The sequence below is a fragment of the Rosa chinensis genome, chromosome 4 (assembly GCF_002994745.2).
Source record: "Rosa chinensis cultivar Old Blush chromosome 4, RchiOBHm-V2, whole genome shotgun sequence".
Classification (NCBI taxonomy): Eukaryota; Viridiplantae; Streptophyta; class Magnoliopsida; order Rosales; family Rosaceae; genus Rosa; species Rosa chinensis.
This window is the reverse complement of record NC_037091.1, coordinates 7,347,171-7,365,335: the sequence shown is the minus strand read 5'-3', so window position 1 is coordinate 7,365,335 and position 18,165 is coordinate 7,347,171. Positions and strand designations below refer to the sequence as shown.

Sequence of the window (18,165 nt, the reverse complement as noted above, 5' to 3'; positions counted from 1 at the left end):
TTTTAACAAACACCGCATTGCAACTTGCAAGTAGACGCCAAGGAATTATTATTGTGGCCGACCAAAAGTCCTGCAACCTTTATTGAATAACGACTAATTGCACTAATTGACAAGTAATCACACATTCACATGTGGTTTCCATGTCTGAAGTGAAAGTATGAATATTTGTAAACTTCATCCTTATAATGACAAATTTTTATATCAAAAATAAAATAATTAAATTCAGTTTATTCCTCTTGAGGTTTGGATGTATTTTCATGTTAGTCTCTATCCTCTCAATTTAATTATTTTACCCTCGAAAATTTACAATTCTAGTCACCAGTGTCCAATTCCTTTGGCTCTGTCCAAATTAGACGTTAAATCAGACCAAGGAGGGCTAAATCGGTCATTTTAACACAATTGGCTCCAAAATTTAAAAATTTAGACATAAATATATAACTTCATATTATAATAATATAACAAAGCAAAAGTTGACTAAGAGCAAAAAGTTTGTTAAAAAGTGAGAAAGACTAAATCCAACAAGTTCTTAAAATTGAGCTGAACCCTTAAACAAACGACATTTTTTCTGAAAAATTCCAAATTTGCTTGAACTACAAACATATAGGATTAAAGCATAGTCTTAATATATTTCATAGAACAAAATAGAACATACATTGTCTTTAGCATTAGCATGCCATTGGATGAATATCAGTACTTTACATCCATAAAACCAAAAAATCAAAGTTGCAATGGGACTTAGCTCTAATCATCTTCTCAAAAGATTTGAGCTAGCAACCAAGTTACATAGCTCAAGGTTGCACAAAAGACTACAACATAAACCAAATACGATAAAGTTTAGGGCATGCTAATAAGACAACATACAGTACATACGCCTATTTTTTCCCTTCCTTTTCCTTGATTCTGATAGATGACCTACATGGGGCTGCTTGCTTAGAAGACGATGAAGGCTTGGGAGGAGGATTTGACAATGCTGGCCGACGAGCTTGAGTAAGAGCTGTTTGGACCCAAAATAAATATTTTGGCCTGACAAGGCACGTCTTGGAGAAATTGAGCCAATATCAGTGGCTCAAGCTATATATTGTTGACAAGCTCGAAATATATATTTAGAGGCTAAATAAAGCCTACTATGGAAGTATGAAAAGTCAACTTTAGCATATTTTCCTACTTCGGCTAGGAGAAACCGAGCTAGACAAGGAAGGAGGGGTGGCAGACTAACCAAATGAAATCGAAATGAGCTGAAACTTTCCAGATTCATTCTAGACATCCTAAGGATCATTTCTTATGAAGAGTTCCAGAGATAGTTTTTAGTGGAAGGCCTTCAAAAAAATCAGTCCTATTTTCTACAGAATCAAAACTGGAAAACTGGACCTGTAAGAGGTCCAGCAGCATTTCCGGCCCAACCACATGGAAGAAATCTCTGAAAATTTGTCACAATGATCTACACTCATTATGGATCATTTGATATGAAGAAGTCGAAGGTTCATTTTGAGAACTTGGTAGAGATATAGCTGCAGCAAAAAAGGAGCAGAAAGTGCTTAAACCTAACATTCCATTAGTGTTTTAAGTGCTTAAACCTAACATTCCATTAGTGTTTTAAGTGCTTAAACCTAACATTCCATTAGTGTTTTAAGTGCTTAAACCTAACAATTCCATAATCTCATAAGTGCTCCATAATCTCATAAATGCTCCATCATGATCCCATTAAGTGCTCCATTATGATTTGTTTAAAGGCCAAATAGTGTTGCTTGGAAGCCTATATATAGAGGCAAAAACAAGACAACAACAGACAAATTCATTCAACAACAAACATCTCTAAGATGATCTAAGTTCTCTCTAGAGCAACCTCTCTAAGAACAACTCCTCTCCTTCTCTTTCTCTTACCGGTGATCACACTCCTAGTCCTAGTCTTCTTAGAAGCCAACTTTCAGTGCCACCAAACCCTCTGTCAACGTGCTTCGATCCTAGTCTCCTCGGGAGCCGATTGTAGTACCACGACCAAATCGAACACCAATTCATTCAACAACAAACATCTCTAAGATGATCTAAGTTCTCTCTAGAGCAACCTCTCTAAGAGCAACTCCTCTCCTTCTCTTTCTCTTATCGGTGATCACACTCTAAGTCCTAGTCTCCTCAGGAGCCGACTATTAGTGCCACCAAACCCTCTGTCAACGTACTTCGGTCCTACTCTCCTCGAGAGACGACGGTAGTGCAGCGACCACAACGGTTACAGAACCAGCTAAGCAAGGGTAACGCCCTAACAACCCAGCCAAGCTAAAGTCACGCTTTAGCAAGTTCTCCTCACTTCCCGGTGGTTCTCGCTCTGCTCGATCTACAACATCGAGTATCGATTTGGTGACGCAAGAAGAAGATAAGCAAAAGTCCTCATCACGAGGCACAAAGACCCCAGCGACGAGGTTGGTGCTCTCTTCGTCAACAATCACTTGAAAGAAGTCAGGTCAAGGGACACCCCCGATGACCGCACCCGAACGGTGCTGGCACGCCCGCGCAAAAAAGAGACTGTTGACCAGCTCAACAAAACTGGAGCCAAACAAGAGCAGGTTTCAGGGTTGTTGATTACACGCATTTTTATGCGCGTAATTACGTTCTAAGCACTAAAATTAAGCTAATCTCTAAAGTAATTATTATGTAATTATTATGTAATTAATCTATTTTTATTTATATTGTAGTAAATAAGCGGAGTTGTGGATTTCGGGAGAAAACGATGCAAAATTGGAGCAAAATGGAGTTTCGATAAAAAGACGAAAATATCGACGTGATCAATCGTAGTCAACAATAAATTAAATGGAAGAAAGATTTGGTAATTATGTTTAATTATCAAGAGGTGGGTCACGTGGGTTGTAAGGAAGCAGCCAAGAAGCATGATTAATTAAACAACATATTTAATTGTTTTGTTTAATTAACAAAAGGAGAGCACGTGGGCTTGACAAAAGGCATAATTGATTTATTCTTCCTTCTCTCCCACATTTGGTTACCACGTGTCCCTTACCCTCTTCTAAACCAACATCAACCGCTCATCAACCCATTCTCTACTCTCTCTTGATTTATATATATAGCACCAACCCTATTCATATGAGGGAGACCCGAAAGACGAAGAGCAACAGTAGCCGAAACCACCAAAACAGAGGCAGCCGCTTTGGGCTGCTCTCCCTCCATTTTTCCTCTTTTCTTTAGTTTTATTTTAGGGATTTCAAGGAATTACTCACCCAAAGCTTCAAGGATTCATCAAAGGCCTCTCCTCTACAAGATTCAAGACTTGGGTAATTGTAGGAGTTGTAATTCAAGACTAGTCATGCTATCTTTTTAGCTATTTGTGATTATTCTTGTTTTCTCCTACACTTCTCTTCTCTTTTGTATTTGAATTTTGTAATTTTGATGTCCATGATTATGGGTTGTGAGTAATTTTCTTGTTGGGGTTTAGGGTTGTGTCCCTAACCCAAATTTTGTGTAAAAAATGTTTAATTTAATGTAATGATGCAATTTTCATATGATGGATGCTTATATCTATTTTTGTTGGGTTAAAATGCATGTCTAGGAGCCTAGTCAACTCTAGGGTGTGTATTTTGAGCATGTCTAGGACAGAGTTAGAGACTTGACCCCCTCTAATTCCTAAGCTAGAAACCTTCAATTTCGTATTCGAGGGATTACAAGCATGGTGATTTACACCCGTTGCATGATTGCGGGGGCGGGTCGCTCAGTAGTCTAATTCCACGATCTCTACGCCTCTTGATGTGAATTAGTGACCCTTGAACCGGCTCTAATTCATACCAAGTGAGTTCCTACGACCCTTGAACCGGAGTAGGAATACCATGAAAGGGAATTTCGGTCCTTGAGCGTTGAACCGCCTTGGATACGACTACCGCCAAAGTAGGAAATATGCATCTACATTAGATTAGCTTCCGACACATGAGATTTGGTGAAGGATCCTCCCTAGCACCTGACATTCCCATTTATATTGTTTACACTTTTATTAATTTCTTTGCATTTTTATTAATTGCTTTACATTTCATTACTTTTTGGTAACCTAAAATCAACTCTCAAAATATTGAATTTCTACCTCATTGTAAATAGTCATCATTAGGCTCTTAGTTTTGATTAGGCTTTGGTGAAAACCAAAGCCAAAGCCGAGCATTGCTAAGGCTTGGTGCCTTAGATTAACATTTTTTTTTATCTACTTTTTCTTTTCTTTGTTTGCTAAGTGTCTTTATTTCCGATTACCCAAGGATTGTGGGTTAGCCACTAATCCCCGTGGTACGATAAACTTTGGGCATAATATTTCCCTATATTGACAATGATACGTACGCTTGCGTAAATGTATATCCAAGTCAGTTGTTGATGTTCTTGCAGGTCTACCCTTTGTCTTCCCTGAAGCATTTGATGCTCTTGCTATTGCTGCCTTCTTTTCATCTCTCTTTTTCTACAAATATGAGGCAACAACACCATTTAAAACAGCAACAAAGTCACAACAAACCACACAATCAATGCAATGCATAGAACATTACCTTAAGCTTATCTGCCCTAAGTTGTACCTTCTTCCTCAGCTCATTCTTTGTCAATAGCTCCTTTATCTTAGTATTGGTCTAAAGCACACAAGTACACTAATAAGTTCACATAAATACACATGAATCAAAAAAATTCCAGAATGTATAAAATTCATACCTGAGTTTCGGATGTTGGTTCATCTAACTTCCTCTTCTTCTTACTGGTTGTTGAGGTCTTGTTCTTGGGTGGCAAGTGTCTATGACAGGTCTTGACATTGTGGCCAACTTCATGACAGTTGCTACATTTGAGAGACCTCTGCACCTTGCCAAGCTTTATACCTCTAATTTCTACCTTCTTAGCTGCACTCTTGATCCTCTTTGTTCTTGGTCTCCCCGGCTGCCTTGTGTATTGGGGGGAAGAATTGGAGGTTCAGCACTCTTTGACCACAGATCCATACCATTAACAGGTTTGATTGTGTTGTTGTAAGTAGCCATGTATGTCTTCTTTAGGTACAATGATCTACAAAGTCCTCACAGGCTTGCCTCATGTAATTGATGGCTACAACAGCATGTTTACATGGGATGCCAGTTAATTCCCATCTCCTGCATGCACAAGTGTGTGTTTGAAGGTTGACCACGTATTTGCTGCCCCTATACTCTCAACCTCAATTTCAGGTCCACCTGATCCACTAGGAATGCAATATGTTGCAGCTTTGACCTTGTTCTTCTCCAAGAGCTCCTTCGGTTGGGGCAGATTGTTTCTTCTAATCTTTGCATCTTATCCCTCCTCATATGGATCCTCCTTATGAGCTTAACCCTGATTTCTTCAAAACAGCTTACAATTGGCTTTGATCTTGCTGGTACTATAAAAGTGTTGAAGCTCTTGCACAAGTTATTCAACAGGATGTCACACTTAAGATGGGTGCTAAAGTATGCCCTAGACTAGTGCTTCGATGACCTTTCAGGATCTACAAACAAAGTTGAAAATGGTAACATTAATGTCAATGCTTGGAAAAAGTGCGTAAACTTTAAAAACAGAAACTCTGTGAAACAAGTTTACTTACGTAATTGCCAATCATATGCCAATGGGTCCAGTTGTTTCATCAGGACCATTTCCTTAATAAAATAGTTCTCGATAGTTGACTTTGCACATGCCCAAATTAAAGCTGGTCCTTTAACACCTTGCCCGGAAACAACTTGTTGAAGTTTGTCCACAAGTGTCGAACACAAAATCTGTGTTCTGCAAGGTATGACTTCAGCAAAAGCTGGTAACAATCCTTTTTGTTTATCTGATATGAAGGTCCACCCAGCTCCCTCATCCCTTATGTTCAGATCCTTCACTAAAAGGTCCGGAAACCACTCCCAGCTGTCTTTACTCTCCATTTCTACCATAGCATAGGACAAAACCTAGGTTGTGTTGTTCGCATCTAATCCCACAGCAATTAATAGTTGACCCCCATAACAGCTCTTCAAATGGCAACCATCTAGCCCAAGTACTGACCTGCATCCAGCTCTGAAACCCATCTTTAGTACTCCCAAATACACATACATTCTCCTGAACACAGGTAATTGCTCTTCATCCAAGAAGTCACACTTGATGTCTATAGTTGTGTTTGGGTCCACTCTTTTAAGCTCAGCTGCATAGTCTCTTATTCTTGCATATTGCTCTTTGATGGAGGCCTCTAGAAGCTACAAGGCAGCCTTCTTTGCTCTATAAGCTTGCTGAGTTGACACTCTTGCCTTGACAGTGGCTGTCATTGCTTGTGCAAGTGATTCTATACAAAAAAAAAAGTGCAATCAGAAAAACACTCTACTACAAAATGATAGGAACTAAATGAAAATCAGTAAACTTCTATACCTAATGACCAATTTGGGTTGAGCTTAATCTGCTCAGCAAATTTCTCTATCAAGTAAGGTGTCCTAATCATGCCGTTTGCATACACTCTAGCACAAGTGTGTTTTGGATTATAGGTCTTGATTTGCAAAGTGTCCTCATGTTGCATTCTAGAGGCATATAACTTGAAGGGGCAATTTTCAGCTTTACAAATCACCCTTATTCTTAATCTATCACTCTTCACAAACACAGCTTCCCACCCTCTCTAAATTTCCCTCTCTCTAATGGCAGCTCTCAAAATCTTAGCAGTTGCAAACTTCATGCCTTTGCAAAAATGAGGGTTGACCATATTAGTTTTAGGGTTGAACTCGGGTAATCCATCCCCTTCTTCCTCTCTATCTAAGTCAGCTTCTTTCCCAATGCATTCCTCATCAGAATCTATTGCTCCATACATTGGTTCATTGTCCTCACCTTGCATATCTCCCTCATTATCCATATTTGCAGCATTGGACCCTTCACTAACTCCTCCAATCCACTGAACCCTATCATTAAACTCTGTTTCCATGTCACCCATCCAATCATCATCTACACCATACTCATTATAGTCTTCACTGTCAAATAAAGGATCATAGTCTTCATCTTTTGAACTATCCTCATATAGCAAACCTTCAGAATCATTGGAATCATAAGCATCACCATCCTCTTCATTAGGTACACTAGATCTAGAGCTCCTTGTTTCATAGGTGGACACATTAACATCCACAAGGTTGTCTAGGTTAGCAAACATGGTGGCATCAAGTCTTTCATCCACCATTTTTTTCTTACCTTTATCTTTAGGATCATTGCACTCCCACTTGGCTAGATTGAATAGGCACAGTTGGATGCCATTCCAACTCCCTTATCACAATTCCAGAAGCCTTCTTTGCTGTCCTACGGACATCTTTCCTTGGTGAATCTGGAAGTTTCTTTATCACTACCCCTGGCTTCCTCCTCGGTGAATCTGGCAATTCTTCGATAACAACTCCACATGAACCAGCTTGACTATAAGCAAAATCATGGAACTCATCTTCTTCATACATAAACAGCTCAACGTCCTCATCATCATCTATCTCTACATAGTCCCTCTTAAGATCCCAATGATCCAAGTATATAATAACAAGCCTAATTTGTGGAACACACAAGCACATTGTAACAGCATCAAGATCAGTGGAAAGCTTTGTTAAAGCTTCATCCTCAGTCCGAACCTAATACCAATAATCTATCCTCTTTCCACTATAGTCTTGTTCAGCCCCCTAACCATACCATCAACTTCCACAAGTGACATCTTGTCCTTATCAACAGTCATAATAGGACAACTTCCCACCTATATATTGGTTCTCCTTAAAATAACCCCCATGGTACATCTTCACGGTAAAATAATCTGGGTGACCTACTTTTGGAAAAAAAAGAAAAAAAAAAATCAAAGCTCTATCAAAATAAAAATCCCAAAAATAATGCACAGAGCAAAGTCTCATGAATGAAAAAGTGAAACACAAAGAACACTAAGACAAACCCTGAAGGACCACACCAGCAACATACCATAAAGGACCACAACAGCAACATTCTTTACAGCTAGGACCACCTCTTCTAACAACAAAGAAGTTTACAACTAGGACCACCTCTTCTAACAGCAACGTTCTTTACAATATAATAGGACTACAACAGTCCTTATGCAAGCAGCCGTATACTTTAATTCATACTAGGACCACCATTACAATACTTAAAGACCTAACTCAGCACCCAACAACTTTCTGCATTATCTGCAGTACTTTATTCATCACCATAAACACAAACAAACAATAAACCCCAATACATTGCCCCAACTTGCTGAGATTTCATTTCTAAATCATATATTCTAACCCAGTCTCTAAACCTGAAACCCCCACTTCATCCTCTACCCCAAAATGGAATACAAATCCCTAAAACCGAAGCCCTACCCGAAACCCTAATACCCATAACAAAACCCAAATCGAAACAAAAAACAATCAATTCAAATTAACTCACTGTAATTAGGAAGCTCCTCTCCTGCCATTTCCTCTCGCGGTGTCCATTCATCATCCGCCATTTTGCCCCGATGCTTCTTGGTATCGGGTTCTTTCTTTCCATCCTCCATAAAGGGTTCTGGGGTCCGTAACGGGTTCCAACCTCCGTAACAGGTTCTGGGTTTCAATCCCTCTTCTCCTCCCCGTAACGTGTTCAGGGAGTGTTCTTTGGTTTCGAAATTGGGTTTAGATCTAAAATGGGGAATCGTGCTATTGTTTAATTTTTTTAGGTTTATTTGAGAGGGAACTGATCGAGGTTTTGGAACACTGAGAGGGAAAACAAGCTCAGGGTTAGGTTGGTAATTCAGCCACTAAACCCTCAAAAAGTCATTCCATTTCAAACCCAACAGTCTGATTTAACATCCAATTTGGATGGAGCCAGTGGAATTGGACACGGGTGACTGGAATTGTAAATCTCCAGGGGTAAACTGATTAAATTGAGAGTACAGGAACTAACATGAAAATATGGGTAAACTGAATTTAATCCAAAATAAAACTACATTGTAAATAATTAAAACTATGCCATTTTAGACTTCCATTTGACCCAAACATATGACTTAATAACATGATCATCTATACATCACTTCTTGCATAGACAACATCCATTGGACCTAACTGGATAGAACCAATAACTTTTTTTTCTTTTTTTTTTAATCCCCACCCCAGGATAGAACCAATAGCTGTATGATGCATTCTTTCACTATTGTCCACGACGTCTCTGTGTTTGATTGAATCTTTTCAACGCCTCCAATGTTGGAGAGGCATCCTTGATGCTAGAAACATCATCATTAAAGGCCTGAGATGGATTGTTGGGGATGGTATGTCAATTATTTTTTGGTCCTTCAACTGGGCTTTTCCTTTTCTACTTTACTATTTGACTCCTGAGCAAGATAGGAATAATTTAGACTGGTCACTTAGTGACTAATTTTATACATCATTCTACTTGGAACAAACAAGCTTTGATGTCAGTCTTACCTATCGATGTTGTTGATAAGATAGTTGCTATTCCTCTTCCTATAATTCCTACTACAGATGAATTCATTTGGGGACTTTCTTCTTCTAGTACTTTTTCAATTAAAAGTGCATCTTGATACAATATGACCGGCCAGATCAACCCTCATTCAAAATCTCAAATTTTGAATAAAGTTTGGAAGCTAAATATTTCTCCTAAAATTAAGATTTTTGCCTAAATTTTACTTCGAAATAGACTCAAAACTAGAGATAAGATAACTATGTATAATCATTCTATTTCTCATCTCTGTCTTCTTTGTAATATAGATATTGAATCTGTGGAGCATTTATTCAGAAAGTGCAGGTACACCATTGAGGTTTGGTCACTTTCTGACCTTCTTAAACCTTATGACTGGAATGGTTCTTTCTTTTCTTGGTTAGATTATCTTACTAAAAGTAAACATAGTTCTGATGTGTTAAGCAATCCCCTTCTCATTAGTTGGGCTATTTCAAAATAAAGTAATCTTTCATCAAAATCTTGCAACTCCTTCTAGTACTTGGTTTGAAGCTTTTAATCTAGGTTCTAAGTACTCCTAGGTGAATAATAAAAATCATATTCAAAAGGATGTTAGAAACATTCACATTAAATGGTATCCCCCTAATCACCAATATGTCAAATTAGATGGTTCTGTTAGAAATGATAAGGTTTCTATTGGTTTTGTTATTAGAAATTCTCCCATCCTTTAATTGCTGCTTGTAGGATCATAGGTACTATAAATATCTTAGTTGCGGAAGCTCCTGCTTTAAGAGAAGGCTCCATATAGCTTATCTTCAAAATATGTCTCATATTACTGTCGAGGGAGATTCTAAGCTGCTCATTGATAGTATTCAAGGCCACTAGGCAGCTCTTTGGACCATGAAGCTTTTAATCAAAGATATCAAACAGTTGGGAAATTCTACAATATATTAACGTATTACATGCATACAATTGCCTTAAAGTGGTAAAATGAGTCCTCAAAATAGTAATATTAGTCCTCAAATTAGTCCTCAAAGTAATAACATAAGTCCTTAAAGTAGTAAATTTTCTTAGTTACCACATGAGTTCTCAAGTGATAAAATGAGTTCTTAAAGTGGTAAAATGAGTCCTCAAAGTAATAAAAAAAGTTGATGTATGAGAAACATTAATATACCAAGGACATATTTTTTAGACATACTTATAGGGAAGCTAATTTCATAGCTAGTTGACCATTTAGCATCCTTAGCTTATAATTGTTAGAACCCTAAGGTTTGATTTTCTTGCCTTCCCCTTTCTGTGTGTCCAACGTTCCAGTTGGATCAGCTGGGCAGGAGAGTATATCATGGTTTTTCTTTTTCTCTGTAAACTTTTTTCTGTCATAAAAAATAAAATATAAAATAAATAAATAAATAACTATTTTTGACAAAATCAGTCTTTGACCTTATCACTACAAGAAAAAAGACTTTTTGCAAGGAATTTTTTCCTTGTAAAAAGCTGGAAATTCGTTGCATTAACCCAAATGCAATGAATTTTCCTTGCATTTGAGTCCTTGCAAAGAGGCCCTTGCAAAAGAGCAAATACAACAACTTGAAATTTCCTTGCATTTGAGTTTGCAAATGCAAGGAATTATTAATCTCAAATGCAAGGAATTCAATACCTGAGGTTAACTATGGTTAACCAATATACAAGGACAATTCCTTGCATATCATTCCTTGCATTTTTGTATTACAAATTAAAAAAAAAAAAAAAAAAACTGAATAAGGAAATATACCCCAAATGTCATTCCAGACTCTTCTTTTATTCCTTGAATTAAACAATTAGTTCGCTTGTACATCAAAAATTGAGGCTACACTAATCTATAACAAGATTAGCAAAATCAAGATACACATGCACAAATAGAGACACCATAACATAAATTAGCAAACTGAAGCATGGGGTGAATGTATTTTGGTGTGGGGAAGTCATCCCAACTCATCTGCTCCGTAGAAATTTCAGGCTAAGTATTCTCCTGCACCATTAAGCTTATCCCATGTAAGAGCTAAGTATTCTCCTGCACAAATGAAACAAATTAAGAATGGGTGGTGAATGAAACTCCATTTATCTAGAAATGTAGAACTTGAAATTCTGATAAAGGCAGAACATCTCCAATTTTCTAAGTTTATGTTATCTAAGTAGCCAGGTAGACGAGAAAGATAATATGAAGCTCCTGCATCAGGATGGAAACCCATTTGAGCCTCTGGATTGCAAAAGACCTGCAAAATGTGGCACATCAATAAGACATGACACAAGCTGTACCTCACTTAAGACAGAAAAAAGATGCAGAACTGTATTCGTTACAAGGATTGGAAGATGCTTCACTGAAGGTGTAAACATTATGATATGCCAAAAGAATCAACTACTTCGAACAAAACAGAACCACCGGTGAAACTCGTTCATTATGTAAGCAGCAGTCACGTACATGAAAGAACATGTAAAGTGTTTACCTGTAAAGTGTGATCAGTAAAGCATATGCTACACAATTCTTTTGTGGAACATAGCGTTTGCTTCCTTTGTTTCTCTTACATAATAAAAGAACAAGTCCATAATGGATAGCAACAAGAAGGAATATACAATGCGATTCATGAAAACAGAGAGTGTAAAGCCAAGGAAATAAGAAAGACGTACTCTTTTTAGTTACATCTTCTGGTTCAGAACTGCCTGAACCGATGTCAAAATACCCTTGCATAAGCTTCAAAATCCATTTCCCAACACCCCTACACCAAAATACGAGCAGTGCACATAATCATTCCAATGATATAGAACATGAAAATAAGAAACTCTCGATAGATTTCGGAATCATCAAAAAGTTTTCTTTTTCCCCTTTATGCAAGTATTAATAGCTCACTTTCATTGTTTAGCTTCCTATGTGTACACCTCTCCTTGATAATGAGTTATAGTAGGTTACAAATATTCAGATTGATTATGGTACTACACGAATTTAACATATTATACAATCCAAACAACTAGTAAAAGAAACTAATGAAACTAAATTCTAAAATTCTGATGAACAATTAACAAAAGAGAATATCTTTTATAATCAAGATTTTAAGCCTAATGAAGAATTAATCTTCAAGAAAAACTAAATGCCAACACTAATTAATGAAAATCCAACAAACCATTAAAAAATTCAAAACAAGCTTATAACTCACTTGATTTGGGAAAACTCTTTGAGGGTTTTAACAGGATTCTTAGAGTTGCAGACATTGGAGTATGCCTTGGTAAGAGTCTTTTCAATGTTTTTAGAGATTCCCTTGGGCTTCTTGTCTGCCATTTCCTGCCACTTACTCAACATGTACTCTGCCAGCGCTTCATTCTCGGAGCACACCACCAACCGGTTCTGCCGCTCCATTGAATTGTGATAAGGGCAGGCTTGTCTCTCAGTTTTGACAGTCAATGTGTGAACTAAATAGGTCCCCCTTAACATAGATTCACAATGGAAAAATGTTAAATCGTTATGCTAAACCTCATAGTCAAATAACAACAAAGTAGCAACAAAAAACATGTCAATCAACATTTAGAAATCTGGTAAAGCATAATAGAGAGCAATACATACTTCACAACATATAAACATGGATATACCACCCAAGAAAGAAAGGAAAAAAAACATGTCGATTACCATTCATAAACCCCATAAAATAAAAACAAGCAGATCACAATTGTGGGCAAAGCAAAGAAATTTTACATCCAAACTAAGATTCAAGTGGGTATTGACATAGTTTTTGTTTCTCAGCAGCCCAACAAACTCAAGATTTTGTAGGCATTATGAAAACCCAGTAACAAATATGAATCCGTCAAAATAAACAAAACCCATATCAAGCTTTCTCATTTAGATCAATAGAATTCAACAAACAAAAACTAAGAACAGGGAGTGAAAGAGAAATGAAAACCCAAAATTAAAAAACCAAATCTTTAAAGTGTGATCATGAAAACCCAGAATTCTGTAGCATATGCTTTACTAAGCAGCAGTCACGCTATGTTCATTATGTGTTGTTGCACAAGTATTTTAAAAAATCTTTTTCATATCCCAAACCAGAAAGATTAGATCTCTTTTTCACTTTTAGTAGTGCACAAAGACCAGATCTGCTAACAGCCATGCTTATAACTATAGTTTTATATTTGGGGATATCTTCTGACTCCCACTGATTGAGTAAATGGTGATCACTCAATGTAAAATTCAATATTTAGAATTTTACCATACAATAGATTCTGGTATTCCCCAAGTGGACCTGTCATGAACCAAAAACTAACTCTTAACCCCATACAGCAAATTTATATCCATTTGAAGATATAAACTGTGATGAATAGCAGTTCTAAACGCATACAAAATGCCAACAGTACAAAGCAGCTTAGGCCAAGCAAGTGCAAACTGCAAAGTACAACTCGATAGTGCCCTAGGTATTGTTTCAAATTATAATTAGTCCTCTAGGATAGTGCCCAACTAAAAACCCCAACCTTGAAACCCAAATGTAATGGCAAATTCAATTCAAAACAAACCAAATTATATCCAGAAATCAAAGGAAGCAAAACTAGATCTATTCACAAGTAAACAGGGGAATCTAAATGCAATCATATAAGAGAAAAACAAAATTAGGTGTATCACTAAAACAACATATGTAGTGAAAGACCCAAATGAAAATTAAGCTAGAGAGATAGATGAAGGAGAGATCTGTACATTTGAAGTTGAAGCAGAGTAAAGGAGCTGCTGCTACATAGGCAGTATGTTGGTGAAAGAGAATCCCTTGTATGAGTTGTAAGCATAGTAAGTAATCCGGGCGTAATAGGAGCCTTGAATGAACAATATCCCACCAAGAATCGCAAAGAACATTCCTGAAATTCAAAACCCTGAAATCAAAAAATCATAATCACACAAAATCCCAACAAGGATGGAGTATGTTAGGGGGGGTACTGTGAGCTTTGTCGCCGCCGACGCGGTTATAGGCCATGAGGGAGCCGACGACAATGCCAAGGACGAGAAGGGCAATGGCGAGAGCGATCTCTTTGATTGGAGGCTTGTTGTTGACGGTGTAGGAGGTCTCCATCATTATGTCTTCGTCGGTAATGGATCGAGAATGCATGATCTACATACGCCATGGTTGAGATCTGCACTATTGGGGGTGAGGATTTTAGGGTTTCAGAATTGGGAATTTGGGGTTTCAGAGTTAGCTGAGGTCTGCTGTGATTTGTATTCTAGAAATTCAACTTTGGGTTCTTGGGGTTTGGAATGTTGGCATTCAGTTCTTCAACTAAGAGAAAATCTCCTTCTTTTGTTCTTTTTTCTTTTTTCCTCTCTAACTGGAGCCAAGTGATAAAGGCTCCGACTCCCCGAGAATTCCAAAAGTTTATACAAGGAATTAAGTATATCCTTGCAATTATAATTTTCCTATAGCGCTAAAACATCCCGCCTAACAACATGTGCAAGGACTTTCAATTTATATGCAAGGAGTTATCATTTTTTCAGATTTTGGAACACCAAATACAAGGACTTGTTACATTCCCTGCAAACTCATAGACACAAATGCAAGGACATACAAAATTCTTTGTATAACCCAACCAATTGCAAGGAATTTATTAATCCTTGCATATCATTCGTTGTATTAGCCTAAATTTGTTGTAGTGTATTTAGTTGATCATCTTTTGTCATAAAAATTAAAAATAAAAAAATAACTATTTTTGACATTCGCATTTTTTTTACTTAATAAATTGGAGTGTTAGGGAGGTTGCTCCTCCGCTATCACTCATTGCATCAAAAAAAAAAAAATATGACAAAATCAGTCTTTGACCTTATTTAGTTGATCATCTGGTATTTATTAAAAATTAACAACAAAAGAAGCCATATACACAAACAGAAATATAACAGCTTATTACTCCAAATAGGAAATCATAACAGCCAAACTCTCCAACAGAAGCTCTTCATCACATTACTCTGAATAACCGGGACACCTGGTCATCTCAACAAGCTCTTCATTATCTTCTTTAGAATGTTATTTGCACATGAGTTTGAAAACAGGGAAATCATAGCCAAACACTTTTTAACGAGTACATCACTCGTAACTATTACAATCAAAGCAAACAATGTCATTTGCACATGAGTTTGAAAATAGGGAAATCATAGCCAAACACTTTAAGAAGTACATCACTCGTAATTATTACAATCAAAGAAAACAATGTCTGCCAAAAGAGTACCGCTGTAAGTGTATAATTTAGTAGCACACCTAGTGTTCATGGCAGGGCTGGATCCTCCTCCTCCAAGTTCAAAGCTTCAAACGAGACAAGGTAGATTTCCCGTCGAGGCCTTTTTTAACATAGTAGGCATTATAGTCCCTTGCAGTGGTCTCCCTGTACTTTGGAGGATTGTCTTCTGATAATAACTCCTTGATGGGTCCGTAGAGCTTTGTTGATGGCAGCAATCCTGTGCTGAAAAAGCTTGGAACTGATACCCTAGGACCTCTATGGTTTGCCAGTACCCTGTGCTCTACACTCTTGAATCTGTCATTTGATATAAGCTGCAACCTCAAAGGAATTCTATTCAACATGAAAATCCCAACAGGAAACTAGACTGAAATAAGTACTGAGACATATCCTAAACATAACATCCTAGACCAGCCAACTAGAATAGACATGCATGATCTGTGAAATCATAGTATAACAGTATTTTCTTTCTTTATCATTGCAACTCAAAAATTTGTTCATTGTTCAATTTGACTTCACATTTCAACTCGATTGTGTTATTTAGAAAGATAAAAGCAACGATGCTTAAACTTGCCTGTATAAAATCTCCAATGTTCACCACTAAAGCACCCGGTACATGGGGTACATCAATCCATTTGTTCTGATGAAGGACTTGAAGACCACCAATATTATCTTGCAGAAGGACAGTCATGAAGTTATTATCTGTATGCTTGCTTAAGCCTATTGTTAACTCTGGTTGTGGACAAGCAGGATAGTAATGGCCTAAAACCATAAGCCCCTCACTGCAATCTATGTCATTCAAGTGACTTGCGTTTAGCCCAAGAGCCTCGGACAACAACTCAAACAATAGCTTCCCCAACTTCATTACTTGCTTCGAGTATTCAACAAGAATTTCTCTGCAAATTGGAAACCCACAAAAGCTAGCATATGAGGCAGTCATATATACCATCTTGTTTCTTCTAAAACAAAATTATATCCTACGTGTGTTTAAGGTACACACGTTTATTACTATTACAGTATAACATATCTACAATTTTATTTTTCTATTGACCAATTCCTTTTTGTATATCAACCTATATCTAATTGTAAATGGCTTCAAACTCGTTATATACAAGGTTGCTTTTATGCAGAATGGTAATTTCTTCAATACAACCTATTGCCAGGGCCAGGGTTTTTGTAATTCAAGCCAACCAACTAGCCTATAATAATGTTGCTTACTCATTCATAGACGAAACCAAGAGATCACTCTCTCTTATCTGATATATGATTCTTCATGCCCATGGCATTCTACCCTAAACCCCTCTATATCATAAGCAACTGGGCCAGTTCTGACACAGGCTAAGTACTAGCTAAGACTAGCTTGTTATGTGATGCTGACCCATCTTTATAATTCTTACGACTTATCTGATGGGTCGGTTGTCCAACACACCTATACCCTTAAGCTGGTCAATGTATAACTTCCCTCTTAGTTACCAAGGTGGAAATGTCAAAACATAACCATACCATCTAATTGACAATGGAATCTGAATTAACTAAACACGGTCATGCATAAACTTACCAAGTATAGCACATAGATAAAAGAGTTGAACACTTATCACGTACCTGCATACTTCTGGAAAGTCTTCTTTCTTAGGAGGAGTAGGAGCCATATAACACAGCAAACTATCCCTCCAACTAGCTGCCTGTGCACTATACAGATCAAAGTTGCTGTTGTAGAGGACTGTACTACTGGAGTCAGCACGAGAATAATACTGTTTCTTCACTTCAGTATCCTGCTCATAAAACCGACGTACCCCATCCTTCATCTCCTCCAGCACATCAAAAGGTATTCCATGATTGGAAATTTGAAAGAAGCCCCAAGTCTCTGATGCTTCTCCAATTGCTGCAACGATCTCCTTTCGTTTAGTTCGATCGAAGAGGCCTTCGATGTCTATGACTGGAATGCTACACCGCACTTCATCTGAATCAGAGGTATTGTCAATGGAGTACTCATCCGGTGGATGATAAAAAATTCTAGGAATCTCGGTTATTCCAGCATCAACAAGGCCTTTAACACCTTCCTTTGTTTCATCAAATGCTTTTAGTTCATGTTTTCTGTCATAGTTGGTTGGAACCTCATTTCTGCTGGTAGCCACCATCTTGGTCTGTGCTATGGTAAAGCTTAATGCATCTTAAATAAGATTAATACCAGAAGTGTATGAGGATGGCAAGCATATACCAAAGGATATACTTCTGTGTCCATACAAAGGAGTATACCAAAAAGCCACTCTGTATCCTTAATTGAATATCCACAAGTTGCACTATTTGCGACTCTGTATCCTTAATTGAATATCAAATAGTTTTTTCTACATATGAAGCTGAAAAACGAATATTTCAAGATTAGTGCCAGAAGTGTATGAGGACGGGAAGTATATATATAAAAAGGAGAAATGCCAAAAAGTGACTCTGTATCCTTGATTTAATATCTACAAGTAGCACTATTTGACAAAAGATCAAATAGTTTTTTCACAAACACCACACTGCCAGTTGACGCTAAAGGATATACTTTTGTGGCAA

The 18,165-nt window shown here is 37.4% G+C and overlaps 1 protein-coding gene and 1 pseudogene across 1 annotated transcript; both read right to left on the bottom strand.

Moving 5' to 3' along the window:
- Positions 1–11,210: 11,210 nt before the first annotated feature.
- LOC112196752 lies at positions 11,211–14,986 on the bottom strand (annotated as a pseudogene).
- A 269-nt stretch (positions 14,987–15,255) lies between these two features.
- Positions 15,256–17,888, bottom strand: LOC112196741 (1-aminocyclopropane-1-carboxylate oxidase homolog 1). The gene is made up of 3 exons (XM_024337159.2): positions 17,212–17,888; positions 16,184–16,505; positions 15,256–15,923 (listed from the first exon to the last, which is right to left on the bottom strand). The coding sequence occupies exons 1-3, from the start codon at positions 17,745–17,747 to the stop codon at positions 15,672–15,674; spliced, it is 1,110 nt and encodes a 369-aa protein (XP_024192927.1). The 5' UTR covers positions 17,748–17,888; the 3' UTR covers positions 15,256–15,671.
- Positions 17,889–18,165: the final 277 nt, after the last annotated feature.

Coding starts and splice junctions, on each gene's coding strand:
- LOC112196741 (XM_024337159.2), bottom strand. CDS start 17,747: ATGGTGGCTACCAGCAGAAATGAGGTTCCAACCAACTATGACAGAAAA. Junction 16,506..17,211: donor GACTTTCCAGAAGTATGCAG/GTACGTGATAAG, acceptor TCCAATTTGCAG/AGAAATTCTTGTTGAATACT. Junction 15,924..16,183: donor ACATTGGAGATTTTATACAG/GCAAGTTTAAGC, acceptor TTGAGGTTGCAG/CTTATATCAAATGACAGATT.